Genomic DNA, 23,285 nt, shown 5'->3' with positions numbered 1-23,285 from the left:
TATCAAAATGATAATATTTTACTCTAGTTTGACTATTGCAGTGTTCCAGGGAGATTTGTACCTACGTATGCTTTTACTACGGAGGAAGGAGAAAAAATGGACCAGGAAAGCGAAATAAATCACTCGTAAGTATGTTTGGAAATTTTCTCGAATGCCTATAGGTACTTTGATGAAATGTCACTATCCGGATTAAGTATAAGTCGTTGCATTTGTAGTGTAGGTACGAATGCAAGTAAGTACCATACTGCAATCGCAGCAGTTTGTACGTCTTTGTATGCATTGTGGTATGGTACTCGTAGACGTAGGCCTATATAAATGTGAAATGGCAACGGTGGCCATAATACGGAAGGTATAAATCAGAAAATTATCAGTTAATAGATTCTTTAAGCGCGGGATGATGAAATTACTGTTATAGAAATGCATTAGCTTTGATAATAAGGGGTTTTATAAGGGCAATAACCTTTTGGTGTTGGACGACTGCAGCGATTAACATCCGACCAACGAATGAACGATGAACGAACGGCCAAGAAGAAGGTAAAGAAGGCATCTGAGGCAGAGGAACTGGCACTGGCACTGCAATAGCAGCATCGTGCAGGTATATCTCATGCTCGTACCTGCGATGACTACGACGACTGTTGTGTACGCTGTACGAGTGAGTACCAAGAGTGGACCTGGAGTGGATGGAGAATGGAGGTTGGTGGTTGGAGGATGGTGGATGGTGGAAGACTCTGTTCGAAGCAGGTAGTCTGCGCTACCATATTACGAACGTACCTACAGTTTACTGTATGTAGGTATATGTATATACAGAAACGCTACCTTGGTCTGTTTTCTTTGTAAGTCGAACCGGTTCCAGCTGCCATTGAAAATATTTCGTCTAACTGGAATGCAAGCGTGTATCGTGCATCGCGTTCACAAAAACGTCTATACCTTAAATTGATAGATATTTTACCTAAAAAAAAAAAAATTCACCCAACATGGAAAAAACATTCTCGGCGCGGACATTATTATTTATTAGGTGGATGATTTTCTTTCATATTTTTTTTTATTTTGTTTTCTGATTCGCCATTTAAGATAGGTACACACTATACATACTTAAACTCTCTTATGCATTGTACATTTGGTAAATTAATTCGTTAAAATTTTACCTCGGGTTATTGCGTCTGAATTATAACGAAAAAATGGGCTATAATTGAAAGAAAAAACCGGTTAAAATTTATGCGAAAAGATGAACTAATCGTGGAGTCGTGGACACGGACATTCTTGGTAAAGTAAGAGCGGTTCTCTGTTTGGTATCTCGCGAATGTCATATCGCCGTGCTGTTGAGAGTGCCCAGTGTCGAGAGCTTCGCCATCGCCAGCTCTGTAGTATCAACCAAGAGTGTATAATATATAAGTTTACCGCATCTAGAACGAATTTGAATTTAGTAAAATTTCAACTTTACGTTGAATTAATAATATATTCTGCTTTGCACTTCTTTGCTGGTTTTAAAAACGAGTTGGCGTCGGTAATTTTATTTGTGGCGTATGATTTGGGCACGGCATCGTATCAGTTGGCTAAAAGAAACACGTTTTCTCGATAATACGAGTATGAAACTGAGTTGAGTAAAATTCCGATAAGTTTCGTAATGAATTTGAAGCAAAATCGTGAATTTACCTATTCGAAGAAAACGTATATTCAAAACAAGTTAGAAATTCAGTTTGCATGGTATCTCGTTTTCTAGAGTTATGTCGTTCTAGGCGAACTAGTTGAAAGTTTTTTCGTCAAAATTTGTAAAAAATTACGAATTTTTGAACTTGGTAAGATCATTTTTCTTTTGCTACCTTTCTCAATTTTTTGGCGTGATTTTGCTTAAAATCTGATAGCTAATTGTCTAAATTTTCTTCCTTTCTTGCATACTTCATCATTCTGTCGTGGGACAGTAATCCTATCCTCTGGGATAACTTTTTTCTCGAAGGGAATACTTATCCTAAGGGATATTTTAAAGCAAACTTGCAAAAAAAAAAGGTTTGACCACACTAAGGAAATAGAGGCCATTTTGATTGACTGGTTAGCCGAAATCGTAAATTTTATTTTCCAACGTAAGGTTTGCCCAAAATTTCTTGAACTGGACAAAGCTAGAGCGAAAGACCATGCAAAAATTTATTATCACCTAAAATTTCAAGTGCCAAAGTGTATTTTTCGATTTTTGGAGAATTTTTGAAAATCAAATTTATGCTAAAAATCAAGAAAAAAATCAAAATTTTACCAAAATGACCTACAAAACTAAAATTTGGGACTCACCCTATTTTCAACCTGCCAAATCGATTGGAAACGGTTTCAAACTGTTTTCAGCAGTTCTTGAGGCTCCAGCAGATTTTTGAAAATTGAAATTTCCATCAGAATTTCATCAAATGCAGTTGGAAAGCCGAAATAACTAATTTCGATACCGACCGCAGGTGGTTTCAAGTCATTTTGGAGCCCCCAGCGACTTTTTAGAAAATTACTGAAGCCTTCAGTAGAATCTTGAAACTTGAAATTTTCATAAAATTTCATCAAATGCAGTTGGAAAGCTGAAATTCATTCCGCAAACTAATTTCAATACGCTATGAAATCGACTACAGGTAGATTTTAGGTCATTTTGGAGCCTCCAGCGACTTCTCGGAAATTATTGAAATTTTTTGAACTCAGCAAAACTAGATCAAAAGGGAGTACAATAAATTATCACCAACCAAAATTTCAAGGGCTAAAGTGCATTTTTCGATTTTTAAAAATCAAGTTATAAGCCAAAAATAATTTCAAAAAAAATCTAAATTTTTACACGTAGACTCAGAAAGCTGAAATTTGGCATATATATTCTATTTTCGACCTGCCAAACCGATTGCAAACGGTTTGAAACCGTTTGCAATCGGTTTGGAGCAGTTCTGGAGGCACCAGCAGATTTTTGAAAATTGAAATTTTCACAAAATTTCGTCAGATGTCGTTGAAAATCCGAAACTAATTCTGTTAACTAATTTCAATATCAACTGCAGGTGGTTTCAAGTTGTTTTGGAGCCTCCAGCGACTCTTTGAAATTACTGGAGCCTCCAGTACATTTTTTCAACGTGAAATTTCTACAAAATTTCATCAAATGCAGTTGGAGAGCCATTTTAATACTGTATGAAATCATCTGCAGGTAGATTTTAAGTCGTTTTGGAGCCTCCAGCGACTTTTTGGAAATTGCTGGAGCCTCCAATACATTTTTTTAACTTGAAATTTCCACTCAAATGGGGATGGAAAGCAGAAATTCATACTGTAAACTAATTTCAATACCGACTGCCGGTGATTTCAAGTCATTTTGGAGCCTCCAGCGACTTTTTGAAAATTACTGGAGCCTCCAGCAGAATCTTTAAACTTGAAATTTCCATAAAATTTTATCAAATGTAGTTAGAAAGTCGAAATTTTTTCTGCAAACTAATCTAATATGCTATGATCAAATAAATCGACTGCAGGTATAGATTGCAAGTCGTTTCGGAGCCTCCAGCGACTTTTTGGAAATTACTGGAATTTTCAACTTTCATTAAATGAAGATGGGAAAAGCAAAATCTGTGATCTCGGCTGACCTGTCAATCCAAATGGCCGCCACTTTGTAAGGCCAAGTTTTTTTTTTTTTTTTTGCGGCAGGTATCCCCTTCAAGGAAAAAGTTGTCCCAGAGAATCGAAGGTGGGAGGGGGGGGTGCAATTATTTCTATCGTCATATTGACATTTTTTTTAGAAAGCTTAATTTCGAGATATAATCTATTTTCGACCTGCTAAATTGATCGATGAATGGAATCGGTTTCAAACCGTTTTAAGTAGTTCTGAAGCCTCCAGCAGAATTTGAAAATTGAAATTTCCACAAAATCTCATGAAATATTGCAAAAAAATAGTCTCGCTTCTTGCCAAATACCAAAAAAATAGTCTTGTTTTTTTGCCGAAATTCCAAAAAAAAGACCTGTTTTTTCAGTCTTTTTCTGTACAATTTTTTTTTCATTTTTTCAGTGCTCATTCGGAATGGACAAATGTTGACTTCAATATATTCACCCCCCCCCCCCAATCAAATTGGAACATTTAATAGAATTTCCAGTTGAACGTTCAATTTTTTCTGTCATAATTGACTAAAAATCCTCTCTAAATTGCCCAATTCGCAAAAATATCCTAATTTTTTTCTTCCAAAAATAAATCCTGCTTTCTCTTACCAACATTGTCAAAAAGGCCTAACTTTTCACCCGAAAAAATCATACACGCACACGTGTTGCTTTTTTTGTCCTTTTAGGTATGTTCATATTTACCACAGTGGCAAAAAAATGTTTCGGTTTTTATCGAAATAACCAAAAATTTCTGTTTTATTTGTCAAACATGAAAAAATTTGTATAAAATATTGCTTTTTGTATAAATATTGCAAACAAAAGTTCTGCTTTTTGCCAAAATTCTAAAAAAGTTTTCCTTTCTTCCCATTGTTAAAAAAATCGAGTTTTTGAAATTTTTCATTCATTCATTTTGTTTTTTTTTTGTTAGAATTTTTCATTCTTTCTAGTTCTTTTTTCAGTAGAAAATTATTGAACCTCCCCCAACTGTTTCTCTAATGCCAAAATTTCTGTGAAAGGTTCTGCTTTTTGCCAACATTTCAGATAAAGTCCCACTTTCTGTTTATTCGTTTTTTTCTGTCAGAATTTTAAATCTTTTTTAAGTGGAAAATTGCTGACTTTCATCCAATTTTAATTGGAAAATTCTACAAACATTTTTTGTAAAAAGCCTGCTGTTTGCCAAAATTTCAATGAAGTTCCCTTTTCTTCCATTTTTTCCATTTATTCGGTTCTTCTTTCTGAATCATTTTTTTTTTTTTAATGGAAGACGTTGTCCTCTTCCCTCTCTCATTGAAAAAATTGATTTATTTTTAAAAGCCTTATTTATTGCTTAAATTAAAAAAAATAATGCATTCTTCAATTTTTTTCAAATTAATTTCAAAATTTTCCTTTTACCTGTTTGGTTTTTCTGTCAAAATGTTTCAGTTTCTTAATTTTTTCAATTTTATTTCTAAAATGGAAAATAAAATATTCGCTATTCAATACGAACTACGAAGCCTTCAATTTTCCTCAAATAGGTACCTGCCTAATAATTCATTTGGCAATTAAAAAGATTCTTATCAAATTACGATGTTGAAAACGTTGTGAATAGGGGTAGATTAGTTAGATATAGCATGAGCAGTTATCTATGTACCTACTTATCTACTACCTAATTAAAAGGTTGAAGAGGAATTTCATTAAGTACTTGGTCTTCATAAACAAAAATTGAATATTTAATATAAAGCTTTCAATTTTCATTAGGTACATACCTATGTTACCTGATAATAATCAAGTTTGCAATTAAAACATTCGCGTATCATGATACGTATTGAGATAAAAATGGAAAAATTCAAATCAACATTAGTTTTCCCATTTTATACGTGATGATGTGTAACTTCCTAGCATTAAAAAAAATGTACATTTTTCAAAGTTGTATTGCGGTATTATTGATAATTTTTTGTGTTTGCTATGGAGGCCCAGTCGTAGTATCGCCAAATTTCATCATTGAAAATGTCACCACGTCGCCGGTTGTGCCCAATACCACAATGGACTTCTATCATGAGGATTATCAGGACGGCTACGTTGACATGATTGAGGGCCAGTTGTACAACGAGGGTTTATCCCATTTACCCCTGGTTTAACCATCGTTTGTTCAACTGCCTCGAAGACAACCAATGCTTCACTTTGGTCATCAGATTAAGGTGGTCAAAGCTTTCAAATACTATCTGTGTGTCCAGCCTGTTAGAAAACCAAGTTGTGATGCGATTGACTTTAAATGTTGGACTGGAGCATTCGGTTCAATATACCTATGTAAATGTATGTACCTATTATGCGATGAGCTGTCACGCGTGACCCAAACGCAAAAAAGAAATTTCGCCAATGAGCGTAAAAATTCGTAACGTTGGACGACGAAACCGTATTAAGGACTAGCCAAATGGCAGTCGTAAAATCGGCTGATAAGAGAGAAAAATCGTCCATCGCCCATCGCGTATGGTGAAGGAATATATACCTACTTGTACAGCAATTGTCGCCACCAGTGTAGGTCAACAGAAGGTTAAAAATTTTCATTTACCGAGAACAATAAGCTAACCTTTTTGAATAGAAATTCCAACCTTGGGCGTTTGATGAAAACTTGGATCATTGATTTTCGCGGCAGACAGAGTTGTTGTTTTTTTTTGTTTGCTCCACGCGCCGGCTACAGCAGCCTTCGAAGTGTACGAAGAACTTTTCAATTTCTATTATCTACCTATGTATGCTTTGATCGATCAACCATCATTGTTGGAGCCGGATGGTGGCTCCATTTCACGTGCACATTGGCTCGAGTAATTAAACACCTAAACAGCGATACCTACGAGTTTTATTATGCACCTTTTGTAAGTTATGTATACTAATAGTAAGTTGTTTTAATTAATTTTTGCGAGATGCAGTTTTAGTAGTTGGACAGCGAAAGTACAACGTACGAGACATTTCATCGTTCCCCTCTCCCGGCTCCTGTCTATTTTTTATTTTCGCCGAATTTGTCAGCGAACAATACTCGAGCCTGTGAAGGTTTGGACACCTCGAAGGTCGAATCTCGTGGTACTTTTTGAATTGGCGATAGTGATTATTCTTTTGACGATGTTAACAATGTACATACGAGGAATACGAGCTATCACTTTTTGTTTCCAAAATGAAAGCGAACCATGTCTATTGACCTAGACCGTTATGTGCTGCAGAGCAAAAAAAAAAATACCTCGAACCTCGCACGTCGCGCTGATTCCAAGTGGACTTCGAACAATACAAATACCTACCTACAGCTTTACCCATATATTTGCGGTTAAAAAAGAGCGAAGAGAGAAAAAAAACTGTCGTACATATACCTACCCTATAGTAGACAGTTCTCTTCTTCTACAAACCCAAAGTCAATTAGGATTTCTTGGAAGCTGAATAGATTGTTGACAATTACACTGGGATTCATCTCGTATAACGGTACACTCGGTCTTCTCGAGAGTGAGAGAGAGAGATGAGCAGCGAAATGGTAAAATTGGAGTAAATACATACTCGTATATATCGATGGTCAAATTGGAAGCGAACCTGTTCACTTAACAATAGAAGCCACTTGGACAATCGTCTTCGTCTCGAGAAGAAAGGCTGCATCGTCGTGCACGTTTAGTAAAAGACGCGGATCGGGATGATCGAAGTGTATACATCATTATGGAACACCTACCCATATTTGGATATCAGAGCCGGAGATCTTGTACAGTTTGATATACTGGTCGTATGCGGAATTGTACTCGTAATTAGCATATATTAACTATATACTTGGCAACGTTTTATGTAACATTTTCTCAGGAATGTTGTTCATGGCTTGTGATGTGGGAAACGAGCAATAGTCCAAGTACATACGAGTACGCTGCGATGTGCTGTGCTGTGGCTGTCGACTGTCGATCGCATCACCATTCACCGACACAACACACCGGACCAGTTGTCTCGATCATCTTTTCCAAGAACAAATACGAGTATACTATACTACTCTATGGTCGAGTACGATAATATTATTATACGCTTAGATATGAATTAATCAATTCCAATCTCTCGAGCGATGAATATGCGACGCAATGCAGCCTTTACAACTTTTCATCTTTATAATCCAGAGACAGAGTTCTGATGAGTGGACAAGACAGAGTACACTTTGCAAGAGTTTTACCTACCTGAATGAAATCGTGCAGATGGATGACGTCTCTGACTCAGCAGAGCATTACCGATGAGTTTCTCCGAATGAGTCATACTACCAATGCAGTCCACTAGCAATATGATTACTAAAGCGTTATTGAAACCTTGAAATCGATATGGATAACGGTACCTGTGTAATTTTATCGTTTTGAGAAGCTCTTGTAATATCTCAGTCATTCCCCTCGGTTAAAAAAAAATATATCTTTCTGCGAACTCGTAAAATTATTTTGAATTGAGCTTGAGATAATTCTAATCATCGAATAATTTAGAGAAGAGGGAAGGAAAAAATGTCTTTTCAACGAACGATACTAGAAAAATGCTCCAACCACACCTTCCTCAAAAAGTTGAAGAAAAAAAATATGTGACCTTTTTTAACAGGGTAAAATCATTCCAGGAGTCTCATTTCAATGAAAGTAGAATTTTTGAAAACTGTAAGTACTAAGTACCTAACATTAACAATCTACGTTCCAAAATTTCTGAATTAAAAATTTCAAAACTAGAATCTTATAGATATTTAGCAATTTTGGCTCTGGTGAAAAAGCTTGCAAATCTTTTTGAATTTTTGAATCAAAAAGGGAGGAAAATTGAAAATTTTTCATTAAAAAAAAAAAAAAAAATGAAAAATGTTTACTTACCGAAAAAACCAAATAGGGTTAGATGGTAAACTTTGAAATTGGATGAAAAAAAAATTGAAGAGAACAGGACTTTATAGAACTTTTGGCGAAATACAAGACTTATTTTAACAGAAATTTTTTCAAATTTTTCAATCAGAGGGGGAAGGAGTCGAAAAATTTTTGGTATAAAAAACTAGAAAAAATTTAAAATTTCGACAGAAAAAACAAATAAATGGAAAATTTTAAAACTGAATCAAAAACATTGAAGAAAGCAGGACTTTTTTGAAATTTTGGCAAAAAACAAGGCTTTTGACAGGAATTTTTTCAAATTTGTCAATATGAGAAGGAGGAAAGTAAAAAAAAAAACAAAAAACAAAAAAACATGAAAAAATGAAAAAATTTGGAATTTGTTCGAAAAAAGTGGAAGAAGTGGAGTTTTTTTCAATTTTTAGACTATTTTTGTTAGTTTAGGTACCTACCTAAATACTTAATTTAAAGACTTTTGTAATTTTTAAAAGTAAATTAAAAAAAAAAAAAAAATGAAAAAAAAACCAAATAATTTTGAACCTTTTGTTAACGTAGGCAAATATATGTAGGTACATAAAACAAAACTTTTGTAATTTTTTAAAATGGATTTTTGAAGCTCTTCCTCGCTAAAAAAAAAATGTAAAAATTAAAATCTGCAAAGTTTTTTTGAAAATTAACAATTTTTACCACCTGATTTATTTGGCGTTTTTTCTTGAGAAAAGAAGAGGATTTCATTCAAGGGTATGATATTGTGCAGGGAGGGGGGATGGGGTGGTTGAGGGAGGTTTTCTTCTTAAAAATATATTGTTGAGAAGGAATTTAACCTAAAATGAAGAAATTTCAAAAATTTTAACTATACCTAGCTTGGATGAAAAACTTTGAAACTGGATGGAAAAAAATTGAAAAAAACTGGACTTTTTAAAAATTTTGTCAAAAAGCAAGACTTTCAAGTTTTTGCAGAAATTTTTTCAAATTTTTCAATCATAAGAGGGAATTGAAATTTATTTCAAAAAAACTAGAAAAAATGAAAAATTTTCTACAGAAAAAACGAATAAATGGAATGTTTTTAAAATTGAATTAATAACATTGAAGAAAACAGAACTTTTTTGAACTTTTGACAAAAAACAAGACTTTTAAAAGGAATTTTTTTCAAATTTCGAATTTGTCAATTAGAAAAGGAAGAAAGTAAAAAAAAAATGGGAATTTAATCTAAAAATGAAAGAAGAGGTTTTTTTTAAATTTTTGCAAAAAGCTGGAAAAAAGGATCAACAATTTTTCTTTTAAAAAAAAAAGAAAAAAACATGAGAAATTTTTTTTTTTTTTTTAGTTTTAGGAAATATAGCAAGTTTTTTAATTTTTGAAAATGGATTCAAAAAAAAATTTTAAATGTTGGACCTTGTGTTAGTGTAAGCAATAAGTAAAAGATGACTTCTGTAATTTTTGAAAATGGATTTTTGTGTTATCATAAAAAAGGGGTTTTTTGCTTTTACCATCAAAATTTATCGATTTTTATAGGAAAAAAATTGTCTGGAAATTTTAGCCCACCAACTTCAAATTTCTGCTGAGTCAGAGAATGTGTGAAAAAAAAACCAGTTCACCCCGAAATGTTTTATCTTTGCGTCAGAATTCTCCGAGATATTTCCCTTTGGAATAATCAGTTTTGAAAAATTCCCATTTGTGCGTCAGAATTTATAATGAGCTCTTTTTAAAGAAAACGCTTCCTCGCTAAAAAATAAAATGAAATAAAAAAATGAAAGTCTGTAAAGTTTTTTTGAAAATTGAAAATATTTACTGCCTTTAATAAATTTTATTGGGTTTTCCTGAAAAAAGAAGGGGACTCCATACAAAAGAACTGATATTGCTGGAAGGAGGGGGGGCTGAGGGAGCTTTTTTCTTGAAAAGAAAATAATTTAGATGGAATTAAACCTAAAATGAAAAAAATTCAAAAATTTTAACTATACATAAAAATAATTTGATTTCCAGTGTTTTTTTTGAATTGCTTTTTTTTCAGTTTTTAGCCCCAAAGGTGGAAAAATCCAGAAAAATGAAATGGATCGATTTTGGAAATTTTCCATTTCTGTGTCGGAATTTTCGCAAAAAAAAAAAGAAATGGGAATTACAAAAATAAAAGTCTGCGAAGTATTTTTGTTGAAAATTAGAAATTTTTACCTGCTTTGATTTCTTAGTTCGTCTTGGAAGATATGAGAGGTTGAAGAATTCTGACCTGAAATGAGAAATTTTCAATAAAAAAAATCCATACTAGGTACATGTTCTTTTGGTGTTTTCAACTTTTAGGGAATGAAAAAATTTCAATAGGTATTTTTTTACACACGTTGATTGACTGCAGCTTTGAGCACCTCTGAATTTCAAAATATACCAAAAATAAAAAAATGCATTCGAGCATCTGAAATTTTGAATCCTGTCGTATTTTTGCATACTCTGTATCTAAGTAATATTTTTTTTTTTGGCCACATGATGAGAAAAAACAACTCTGAAAGTGAAAACATTCTCAAAATTTATGATTACCTATTAATTTTGAAAAAATTAGTGGAATTCCAGTTGAATAATTTTTTTTAATGAGAAAAAATTGAAAATCAAAGCTCCAGAAGGGTGAAATGTTTTAAATTTTCTCAGTTTTTCGAAGATATGTACCTACTTGTAAATTCGGCAGATCTTCAGCTTTTACCACCTCATTAATACGATTAATTTTGAGCAATTTTTGATGTTTTCTTAAATTTTGTAGCGTTTTCTTAAATTTTGTAGCGTTCGTTCAACATTTTTTAAAATTTTGGACTGCTCGTTGTGATTTTTCATTATTTTCGTTACATTTATTTTTCTGTCCTGACAGTGTACTTCATACTCACCTTCTGGTCAAAACTCTCATTAACTATATCGTTGGTTCGAGAATGAGAAACTGACCATGTACCTCCCACACGTGCCTCCTTGTCACTGAAAATTAATATGCTAAAATAATTTCGCGAAATTCAATTCTTATCTTCTCGATATCGTCTCACGCGTCAACTCAGACCAAACACTTTAACCACAAAAACCTCACAGATCTGTAATTTTTTGCCCGCGTGGGAATGCAGCGAAACTGATAAAATAAAAACAATAGTCGTAATTTCGATAACGATATATATTCGCTCGTTTTTAAAAAATAATTTTTAAAAAAATATTAGACGCTAGATTACAAATTTTAAAGAGTTACAGTTATCACCGATACTGAGTACAAAATATATGGATTAAAAAAAAAACAAACATACAATTTCGAACATATTGCCATTTACAAAACAAGAACAAGAAAAAAAAAGTAAAAATTCAAAAATAAAAACAATACAATCGTAAGGATTATTTCACGGAATGTAACGTGTATTATTTATTCGTCATCGAGATGTTGGAGGACCAAAAAAAATGAGCAAATAACAAGTAAAATCAGACTATCGAAATTGTATTGAGCATAATATAATAATTGAACGTACGAATAATTTCATCGATTTGGAAATTGGAATGAGAGAAAACGAGAGCTATCAAAGTATCAACTGTACAGTATACATCATAAATAGAGTAAAGGAGCGAAGGAAACAAGAAGAGAAAGAGAAGATAAGAAGAGGAGGAAAGAGAGAAAAAAAATTGATATAAATACATAATAAAAGAATTCCTACACTAAATATCACAAAAAAACATTAAATAAAAAATTCTTATCCGATTAAATATTGTGAATAAATAAAAATCGCGACCTATTTACGCGTTTTTTTTTTCAACTTTCGAACCATCAGTTGATTCGAGAACAAAAATGCTACATACTTAATCGATTTTCCTACACGCGAAACAAAAAGAAAATTTAACCGCACGCTTAAAATCTCATCGACACAATTGAGACGAAAATAGAATAGAAAAAAAAATACACATCTAAAAAGATTTTTTACAATATTACATACGACTGACAATAAAACACGTACGCGCACACAACATCGCACTACTAAAATGAAATGATAGAAAAAAAAAAGAAAAAACATATAAACTTAATTAAATTAAATAAGGCACTTAAAATATCTTCACAACGGGTTCAATAGATTGCTTTTTCATTACGTTGATATGTTGAAAAAACTTCCACGTATAATCATAATATTAATATATCGTAAAAATACAAAAAAAAAATGATGTAAAAAACAAACACATAGAAGGGGGAGGGGGTTTTCACGAGAAAGTTACGATTTATATACCTATTAGTACCTATATTTTGAAACATGTTGATATGTAAACGTTGTGAACACATTATTATTGTTTTATTTTTAATTTATTTTTTTCTTTATATAATATCTACAAAATACACACAAACATATTTTTTTTTTTTGGAAGCTCGATTTTCCAGTCTTATATGTTGAGAATGAACAATAAAAAGAGGAGGGAAAATCCTCGAGACGTTTTTAATTCAACGTAATGATTACACCTAATTGAAGCGAGCGTGTGTTTTGAAGAAAACCGCCGATTTGGGAACCACTGTTTTCGAATTTTTTTTTTTTTACATTTTTTCGTATTAAAAAACACCCAGTGCTGGAGAAAATAAATATTTTTGCAGTCTAGTCGGCCAAATTAGCTGCTATGGAAAGATGTCGAGATATCCACACAGAAGAAGAAGAGGAAAAACAAATAAATAAACAAACAAAAATACAGAACGGGGAAGACCACAACAAAGAATAAAACATCGATAAAGAAAAAAAAAAATTAACGAAAAATAAAATACATAAAAAATTCGAAAAAAAAGTTGGAATGCGTGCTCATGATGAAGCTCGTTGCCGAGATCATTTTCACTTATAAAAAAAAGTAGAATTAACAATACAAGATGAAAACTTATCGCGACTCGAGTGTTGGAAAAACATCGACAATTTGTTTTTTTGCTTACGCTTTTTCATTAATAAAAAAGAGGGCAAAAGATGGAAAGAATAAATTGAACACAAACGTTTCGTAAAAAAGAGAATGATTGTATAGAATAATTTGCAGGAATGTAAAGTTTGCAGTTGCAGGGGAGGAAAAAGTGACGAGCAAAACGAAAATTTCAGTTGAGAATCACATTGTTCGTACGATTTCATCTCTATAGCTCTATAGTAGACAGTCTGTGTAGTATATCACTATTAATTGGTTCTAACTATTTTCGTAATTAAAAAATACAACGATCGTAGGTTGATGTATATTATTTTGTCCTTGGTTCGAACAGCATTATCGTATAGTCATGGGCATAAATTTCGACTGGTTTAATTGATCGTGTGTGAGATGTATTTAGGAGTAAAAAAATTCTTACGAAATAACCTCTTTCTTTGCCCTTCGTTCGCGCGCCTTCGGTGCCAGAAATATCTCGATCGACGTTCTAGGTTTATTTTGAGGTGGTTCAAAGAAGGGGGTTCGAGACGATCAAAAGTTTTGGAAATAAATTAGCACGACGAAAGGGGCCCCTGAGAAAGCATTCGAACCAAAAGGGTGTTTTTCTTCTCGATTGTCGTGGCCTAATTTCGACCAGAAATATCTCGATCTGTATCCTCCCCAAATTTATCGACGTTCTAGGGGTTTTTAAGGTGGAGGGGGGGGGGTTGAAGACATTGAAGATAATTTTTTTTGAATTTCATCGCAATGGCGAAGGAGACACCCAATAAAATATTTGATTGGCCCCACATTGGGCGCCAATGTTAGATTAGTAATATAAACGTACAACCAAAAAGGGTGCCTTTTTGAAGGGGGGGGGGGGGGGGTAATTCAAGAAATTTTTTTTTGAATTTCATCGCAATGGCTAAGGAGACGCCCAAGAAAGTATTAGATTGGCCCCACGTTGGGCGCCAATGTTCGATTGGTAATATACACGTACAACGTGCAACCAAAAAAGGGTGCCTTTTTTCGAGAGGCGGGGGAATTTGACGATCTAATGGACTTTTGAGAAAATATTTGAATCAAAAAAGATGTTTTGCTCTCGATAATCGTGACAGTTTCGCGCTGAAATATCCCAAATTTGAAATTTATCCACGATTTGGCGTTCTAGGTGTTTAAATGTGGGGGGGGGGGGGTAATCGACGATCAGATGTTTCGAAATTCCATTGGCAAGGCGACAGGACCGTCGAGAAGATAGTCGAACTGAAAAAAAAGTCATCCATCTTCTTGATGATCGATGAGGTAATTTTGTAAGATGGATTTCATCATCTAAACCACGTAGTTTGAATTTTTTTCTACTACGAATATACACGACTGGAGTCTGGACGAATATAGAAGAGACCTTATATACGAGTAATTACGCCGTGACTCTATTTTTGGAAGATTATCAAAGGTGGGGTTTCTTCCTCCCCAGCAGTACATTATAGTTTTGCAGCAAGAACGAATCATCTGGGCGCGTTTGAAATACATTAAAATGGATAAAAGGGAGTTCGTTTCGGTTCACCGACTACTCTTCAAGCAGACGTACATATTTCAGATTTACACGATTCGTCGACGATTTTACAGAGGCAGATGTCTGGGACTCGTGAATGAATTGGTCGTATAGTAACAACAACAGCAACAGCAGCAGTCCTATAATCGGCTGGAATCGATTTTACATATTATCCCCTAACGTTTGGGATTCGTTTCGTTTGTCAGAGAAATTACTCCAAAATGAGGATGGGGAATTGGGGTGAAAAATGCATCGAGATGGTGATTTGATTTTTTTGTTCGAAAAATTCGTTCAAAATTTCCGATCCAGCCTAGTCCAAGCTACACATAAGCGAGTTATGATCGCACAGAGAACCGGTTACCGTGCTATATAACCTAGTATTGTACGATTATGTAGTTCAAAAAACCCTTGGCGGATTTGTTTTTTAAAAAAAAGAAGAAAAAAAATACCTAAATACGAGCTGGTAACTTATGGGCGATTAAATGAGATGAGAAGGTGACGGGAATAGGTTGATTCGATGGTAAAATCTGCTGTCAACCTGGTTGGCATCTTGGATGTTGTATTTTTTTCTCCCTGGCTGGTGTTATCGACATATTTTAAGTATACGCGAATATTAATTTGAATAAAATAACATCTGGTGTTTATTTCAGGAAAAAACCTCACTCGGAGGAAAGAAAAAGTCGTCGTAGCAGGGAAAAAAATGTACCTTCGTCGAAACTGATCTGCACAGCTCGAGCAACAAAGACAAAGAAGAAAGAAGATGTGGAATGGAGAAGGAGAGGAGAGAAAAAAAAGGTAAAGTTACATAAGGTTAACAAAGAATAAAGAAATAACGCTCGAGAGAAGAAGAATAAAAAATCCTACCGAGTTGTGGTGCAGGCTCGCGGAACGCTGATGGAATATTCACACACATAAGAGTATATAGGTAAAGGTATAGGGACCTATACTCGTAAAAGACGATGACGATGAATGCAGATGAGACTGACAGAGAGAGAAGAGAAACGAACGAAGAAGCAGATGCAAGATGCAACATGGCATGGCAGCAGCAGCAGGTTTGTTGGGATCGCACGACGAACTAGTAGTAGTAGTAAGAAGTATAGGTAATATTTTGTTTGTAGGTTAAACGGATACCGATTCTTTACCGTTGAGTTTGTTGGCTAAGGACGAAACTAATTCCTTGAATATTAACGGATCGATGTTTTTGCCCAATTGATAGAGTATGAACCAGTCGCCAAGTTGGAATTTATCGGCGATGATTTGTACGTCTTTCTGCGACGACAGACGAGATCTGGCTCTGAGCAGGTACAGGCGTAGTGCCGGGCTCATGACGATGGCCGCTCTGTAAATGATGCACAGTCCGGTGAGTACGGTCAGCAAGATGAACCAGAACCAGAGGAATACGTAGATTTTCTCGTTGACGATGTTCAGTGGGAGTACGCAGAGTCCGTCGAACTTCTGCACCGAGCCGGAAGGACCGTATTTGTGGAAGGTGCATTTGGTGACCTTTGGAAATACTCGAGCCATAGGATCAGCTCGCTCTTCCGGTTCGAGTTCGGTAAACTTGAGCACGTCCGAGCCGTACGTGCTGAATTCGCCATCGAGGAAGTAATCGACGAAATAGATTTGGGCGACGACGTTGACGAAATTCAACACTTCGCAGATCATGAAACGAATAGCGTAGAAATTTTGGCAGTGCAGATTGGTCTGGAAGTAGTCGAGCAGTAAGCGTATACGGTCCTTTTTGTTTTCGTCGCTGATTATCGGGCAGGTCAGGTCTAAGGCGAGCATTTTCAGACGACCGGCTTCCCACGTTTTCCACAAGTAGCGCGGCAAATAGAAAAACATAGCTTGGAAAAATAATACGAAACATACCCATTGGTAGTATTTGTGGTATTTCTCGGTGTCTTCGCCTTCGACGTGACTAGAAACGCCAGGTTGCACAACGTCTTTACCGATTCTGCCGCCTAGTCGGTTCGGTATCGTGAACGTCGAATAAATCCAGCAATATGTGTCCATTACGTTTAACGGGATCTCGTCCACGATGCAGTCGATCGGATCGCCGATATATTGTCGAGAAGTGACGATCAACGAAAAAGCCACCAAGATAATCACCGTCGCTTTGTAATGCAGTCTGAAGATATTGTTGTCGATACATACCGAATCGATTTTAAGCAGCCCCTTCACGGAGCCAAACACATCAAACATTTTGACTTATTACACAAACAGATAGGTATCACCGATTCGAACCTAATTAATAAAACAAAAAATAATGATAAAAAACCAAAACTCGCGATTAAAACACTAGCGACGTAAACATTTGGTTTTCGAACACAAAATACAAATCGATACACATTCGCGCGAACTAAATAAAATACGAAACCAAGAATTATTATTACTTTGAACAAAGCGAGTAGTTTAATGCTCAATGGAAAGTTCACTATGGTGTATTGTGTGTACGTTTACAACATACATACATACGGTTATACGACCGACGTACACTGTCGATGAGGCCGCTGCAGTACTGAAAACTAAACTGAACGCATGCGCCATTCACAATCAAGAATGTTTCATCACAGTTTGCTGTGTGGAGAGGGAATTTTACATTTTACCTGACAACATCCGCCGTTACGGTTACGAAGTCCGTCATATTCTAGAGAAAGCAACTCCTCGGAGTCTACCATATCGGTCCACTCCACGAAAAAAAGTTTTCCCATTGAAAAAATCAGTATTTTGAGTTACTGCGGTTAGACACAGCTCCTACTATTTATATTTCTTTTCGGTGCGTTGTTTCGCGAAGAGGTACCGGTGAATTCTAAAAAAAATTGATTTTTCATGTTGATAGTTGGAAGTAGAGGCGGACTGGCCTACGATGGAAGTCCACCTTTCTGCCAAAAATAGCTAAAATCTTAGTTTTTGTCGAAATTTCCACAAATAGTCTCGTTTCTCGCCAAAAGGCAAAAATTGTCACTTTTTGGTAAAACAATTCAAAAAGTAGGTAGGTATCCTTTCTCCTTTCTATAAAAATTACCTAATTTTAAAAAATCACGCTTTTTTGCCTAAAAAAATGTCAATGACCAAACCATTTCTCACATTTTCAACGAAGATCGCGAAAAGTACCATTTTTTTGGTCAATAATTGCCGAAATTTCGTGCCTTTTCCCAAAAATAGTCACTAGTCAGTCCTTTTTGCTAAAAATTGTCAAAATTTCCGTTTTTTTTTTCAAAAAATTCTAAAAAGTTTTATTTTTTCCCAAAATGTGTTCAAAAGCCTTCCTTATTGCTGGAAATGTTAGCTTTTTCGTATGCCATAAGTTACGAAGTGAAAAATCTCACTTTTTGAAAAAAAATGCGAAAAAAATGCTGATTTTCAGTATGATTTTTTTTTTACCAAAATTGTAAAATAAAATTATTAAATAGTCCGGCATATGACAATAGGAGTAATTGCACCCCCCCCCCCGCCGATACTCCGGGTCAACTTTTTTCTTAAAAGGGACATCCTAAGGAACATTTTAAAGCAAACTTGCCATTTTGATTGACAGGTCAGCCGAAATCACAGATCTTGCGTTTCAACCATGGAAATATAGTTCCATGGTTTCAACATAGGACTTGCACGAAATTTTTCAAACGTTACAAAGGTAGATCGGAAGATCATACAAAAATTTATCACCTGTCAAAATTTCAAGTGCTAAAGTGCGTTTTTCGATTTTTGATGAATTTTTGAAAATCCAATTTGGGCCAAAAATGAGGGGAAAAAATCAAAATTTTACCAAATTGACCAAGAAAGCTGGAATTTGGGATATGCCCTATTTTCGACATGCCAAATCGATTAGAAACGGTTTCAACCCGTTTTGAGCAGTTCTGGAGCCTCCAGCAGATTTTTAAAACTCGAAATTACCACAAAATTCCATCAATAAATTGGAGTTGTAAAGCTGAAATTTATTCTAAAAACTAATTTCAATACGCTACGAAGTACTGCAGATGAATTTCAAATCGTTTTGGAGCATCCAGCGACTTTTTTGAAAATTCCTGAAGCCTCCAGTAGATTTTTGAAACTTTAAATTTCCTCAAAATTTCATCAAACTGAGATAGACAGTCGAAATTTATTCTGCAAACTAATTTTAACACACTCTGAAGACGACTTCAGGTGTGTTCAAGTCATTTTAGAGCCTCCAGCGACTTTTTTGAAAATTACTGGAGCCTCCAGCCTATTTTTGTGAAATTTCACCAACATTAATTTATCAAATGGAGTTGGCAAGCTGAAATTCACTTCGCAGACTACATGGTGGTTTCAAATGGTTTTAAAGCTTCCAGCTACTTTTAGGAAATTTCAATTTTCCAAAAAATGCCATACAACTTTTCAAAAAGTCGCTGGAGGCTCCAAAACGACTTGAAATCCACCAGCAGTCAACTTCGTAGTGTATTAAAATTAGTTTGCAGAATGAATTTCGACTCTCCATCTCAGTTTTATGAAATTTCGGAGAGATTTCAAGTTTCAAAAATCTGCTGGAGGCTCCAGTAATTTTCAAAAAAGTCGCTGGAGGCTCCAAAACGACATGAAATCTACCAGCTGTCAACTTCGTAGCGTATTGAGATTAGTTTGTAGAATGAATTTCGACTCCCCATCTCAGTTTGATGAAATTTTGGGGAAATTTCAAGTTTCAAAAATCTATTTGATGCTCCAGTAATTTTCAAAAAAGTCGATGGAAGCTCTAAAATGATTTGAACTCACCTGTAGTCGTCTTCAGAGGGTGTTAAAGTTGGAGTGTAGAGTAAATTTCAGCTTTCCATCTTCATTTGATGAAATTTTGTGGGAATTTAAAGTTTCAAAAATCTGCTGGAGGCTTCAGGAACTTTCAAAAAGTCGCTGTAGGCCACAAAATGACTAGAAATTCACCTGCATGCAGTACTTCGTGGCGTATTGAAATTTAGTTTTTAGAATAAATTTCAGCTTTACAACTCCAATTTGATGGAATTTTGTGGGAATTTCGAGTTTCAAAAATCTTCTGGAGGCTCTAGAACTGCTCAAAACGGGTTGAAACGGTTTCCAATCGATTTGGCATGTCGAAAATAGAGTATATCCCAAATTTCTGCTTCATTGGTCGATTTGGTGAAATTTTGATTTTTTCCCCTCATTTTTGGCCCAAATTGGATTTTCAAAAATTCACCAAAAATCGAAAAACGCACTTTAGCACTTGAAATTTTGACAGGTGATAAATTTTTGCATGATTTTTGGATCTACCTTTGTAAAATTTGAAAAATTTCGTGCAAGTCCTATGTTGAAACGCAACTGTTTTTGGGCAAGTTTGCTGTAAAATGTTCCTTAGGATGTCCCCTTTAAGAAAAAAGTTGTCCCGGAGAATCGGGGGTGGGGGGGTGCAATTACTCTTATTGTCATATGCCGGGCTAAAAATTTTGCTTTTTTTGCTTTTAAATTTGCTTTTCGCCAAAAATCGTAAAAAAATCCACGTTTTTTATCACCATTTCTAAAAATTGTCCTTTTTTCAAAAATTTCGAATTTTTAATATTTTTCAAAAAAATTGTCCAAATGTCTCGCTTTTTTGCCAAAAATTATCAGAACACCATTCCTTTTGTTAAAATTGTCAGTCTCGTTTTATGTTTCCATAGAGAATTGCCTTTTATTTTGTCAGAAATTGCCAAAATTCTTACTTTATGCTGCCAAATATTGTCAAAAAGTCTCGATTTTTCATCAAAAAATTTCGAAATAGTCCAAGTTTTTAAAATTACCTAAATATTTTAATTCGTAATATTCTGTTTTTTTTTGTAATTTTTTTCTATGAAATAGAAAAATCAAATTTTATTTGAAATATAGTTATGAAATAATGTACGTACATTGGTAGTCATCATTTTTTATAAAATTTAATCTAATTTGTCTTGAATTTTAAACCGTCCATTAAATCTTTCTTTCAGTTTTGATTTGAAACGTTTTAGTTGCGAATAAAACGTTCATGTGGACCGATGAGGTAGACTCTCTGTAGTTGCTATCCTTAGAATGCGACGGACTTTAAAGAAACGTTAGGGTCCAGTGTAGCCAATCCAGTTACGAACTCGATGAGAAATTGTTGCTTTTCGAATGAAAAATATGACGATTTTTATTTTTTACAGTGAATTCCACCGTTCTACGAATCTTTTATTTTATCGAAGAATGAATTGAGTAGCGAGAAAACTAATTAGTCATTTATTAAGATTTAGAGTAGCTTAATTACGAGTACTCTGCTATTCTTCGTAGCATTTTTATTTCAAAGTTCAGATAATCAGATAGAAAATAATGAGGATGCCACAATTAGTGTTTAATAATATGATTGTGGTGAGATGCATTTCCAATCACAACATTAAAATTTGTCGATTATGAATGTGAATTCTGTACATTATAATTCGGTAAAATGCATAATGGGCAAAAATTTGAATAAAATGACAAATTTGGGAGTTATTAACGAGGAATTCTCTTATTATTCAATAAGCACCTGTGCATAATTAGAAGTTAATTTTTTCGTAAAGATATCTGCGAATTTCGGTTCAAACGATAGGTACCTACCTACCTAGTCTTAATAATACATATTTTGAATACACTACACTATCATGATTCAATCATGATACTTGCAAGGGAACCTCACGAGTGTGCAGTAACCGATTCGACCCAATTTTTTAAATCAAAAGTATAAGAGAGCCCCTACGGTAGTCCATTACAAAATTTAAAACCAGCCAATCGCAAAGCTACGAGTTCCATGGGGGTCCAAAAGTCTCAAAACTTTGATTTTTGGTCAATTCCACCAATAAAATTTTTTTTAAAATGTGCATAAGACAGTAAAATAATAATTCCCAGAATGCATCCAGCTTCAGTAAGTGTTAGGGTCCACGCGGCATTTTTTTGAACCCTCCCCCACCTTCAGTTTGGGGGAGGGGAGTTCAAAGTTTTTTCGAAATTGCCCAAAAATGGTCGAATAATGCGATTGGACTGCTAAAACTTTGGGAATTATATTTTCTAGTCAAAAATCGAATTACAGACAATTCCTAAATTTTTAGCAGCCCAATCTCATTTTATTGACGATTTTTGGAATTTTTTTGGAAATTTTTTGAACCAAAATTTGTCATTAAAAAATACCATTTCGAACTCAAATCATGACTTGAAAAAACAATTCCCATAATTGTACTTGTAGCTGCCTAGTTGCATTTTTTGACCACTTTTGGACAATTTTTTGAAAATGTTTGGGCCCAAAATGTACCCGTTTGGGCACAAACTCCGAAAAACTTGACTTTTGTGACCAAAAAATACGATTTTCAATGTTGCAGCAGCCCAATTTAATTTTCTGGCCATTTTTGGAAAATTTTTTGAAAATTTTTTGAAAATTTTGATTCCGAAAATTCCTTTTTGGATTTGCTGACTAGATTCAAGATACCCCGACTTGTGACCAGAAAAAGCCTTTCTATTAGTTACTGCTGCCCAATCGCATTTTCCCATTACTTCTGGGCAATTTTTCGAAAATTTTCAGTCCTAAAAATGCCTTTGTGGGTACACTGACTCGAAGTAACTCGAATTTGTTAGGGGGAAAAATAATTCCCAAAGCTAATAGCTGCTCAATCGCATTTTTCGAGCATTTCGGACTCTGTAATTTTTCTCTATCATTGCACTAAATCGTTTGTATGGCATTTGTTTACAGATTTCTGGAGAAAAGAACTCAAATGATGCTGGTCAAACTACAAAATGTCATTTTTCATCTGATAAGAATGTGTCATCTGGATAATCAAGAATGATAAAAACGCTCTAAAGACGAAGTAGCTACAGTAATTCCTTATTCGTGTTCATCCTATACGTATTTCTCAACTTCAGTGAACGTGGCCGTAGAAGAAGACCAATTTCTTCGCAATCACGTTACCTATCGGTAATTATTAATTAAATACCTAATATCGGTTATTAGTAGATAATTTGATTAATAATATTAGAGCACATCGATACAAAAATCGTGTGAACACGAAACGATTTAAAAGCTTCTTAGCTGCTGCGTTTCTATTACTTCACGGTGAGAGTCGCCAAAGCCTTAGAACTGCTTCATGCTCACGTTTTCGCATCTCTTCTGGCTTGAGCATAGCAGCTTAGCAGCTCTGAGAGTGAGGAACTGAGGAGATAACTGGTTCGCAAACGGCAAATGCATCGAACATTATTGATTTTACCTTCCGTATGACAATGTTGCTAGACATGTTATGAATGTTGCTTTGAAAAGTGGTTTGGAAGCGCATCCAAATGTAGTTAGTGTAAGCGCCTTGGCAACGCAGCAATGCCTCTTTTCTGTATAACACCTGCAATTAGAAAAGGTTCATTTATTATCGATGAAACTGGTCTCCGAGACTCCGACTCTTCGTAGTCTGTGAAATGTGAAATATAACGCGAGGTAAAGCCCTACCCAACTTTACTGCTACTGAAAATATGAATATGATGAGGTACATATG

The 23,285-nt window shown here is 34.6% G+C and overlaps 1 protein-coding gene and 1 long non-coding RNA gene across 2 annotated transcripts in view; one reads left to right on the top strand and one right to left on the bottom strand.

The window, feature by feature from the left end:
• LOC135838067 (uncharacterized) overlaps positions 1 to 237 on the top strand; it is a 131,255-nt gene extending 131,018 nt beyond the window's left edge. The window contains exon 5 of the long non-coding RNA XR_010557314.1: positions 42 to 237. This is a non-coding gene — a long non-coding RNA (uncharacterized LOC135838067). The remainder of the gene's footprint in view (positions 1 to 41) is intronic.
• An 11,295-nt stretch (positions 238 to 11,532) lies between these two features.
• On the bottom strand, positions 11,533 to 17,366 carry Inx2 (innexin 2). The gene has a single exon (XM_065353593.1). It carries the CDS (start codon positions 17,026 to 17,028, stop codon positions 15,943 to 15,945), a length of 1,086 nt encoding a protein of 361 aa, XP_065209665.1. The 5' UTR covers positions 17,029 to 17,366; the 3' UTR covers positions 11,533 to 15,942.
• Positions 17,367 to 23,285: the final 5,919 nt, after the last annotated feature.

The sequence above is a fragment of the Planococcus citri genome, chromosome 2 (assembly GCF_950023065.1).
Source record: "Planococcus citri chromosome 2, ihPlaCitr1.1, whole genome shotgun sequence".
In the NCBI taxonomy this organism is placed as follows: domain Eukaryota; kingdom Metazoa; phylum Arthropoda; class Insecta; order Hemiptera; family Pseudococcidae; genus Planococcus; species Planococcus citri.
The sequence above is the reverse complement of the archived record's forward strand: the minus strand, read 5'-3'. Positions and strand labels throughout refer to the sequence as shown.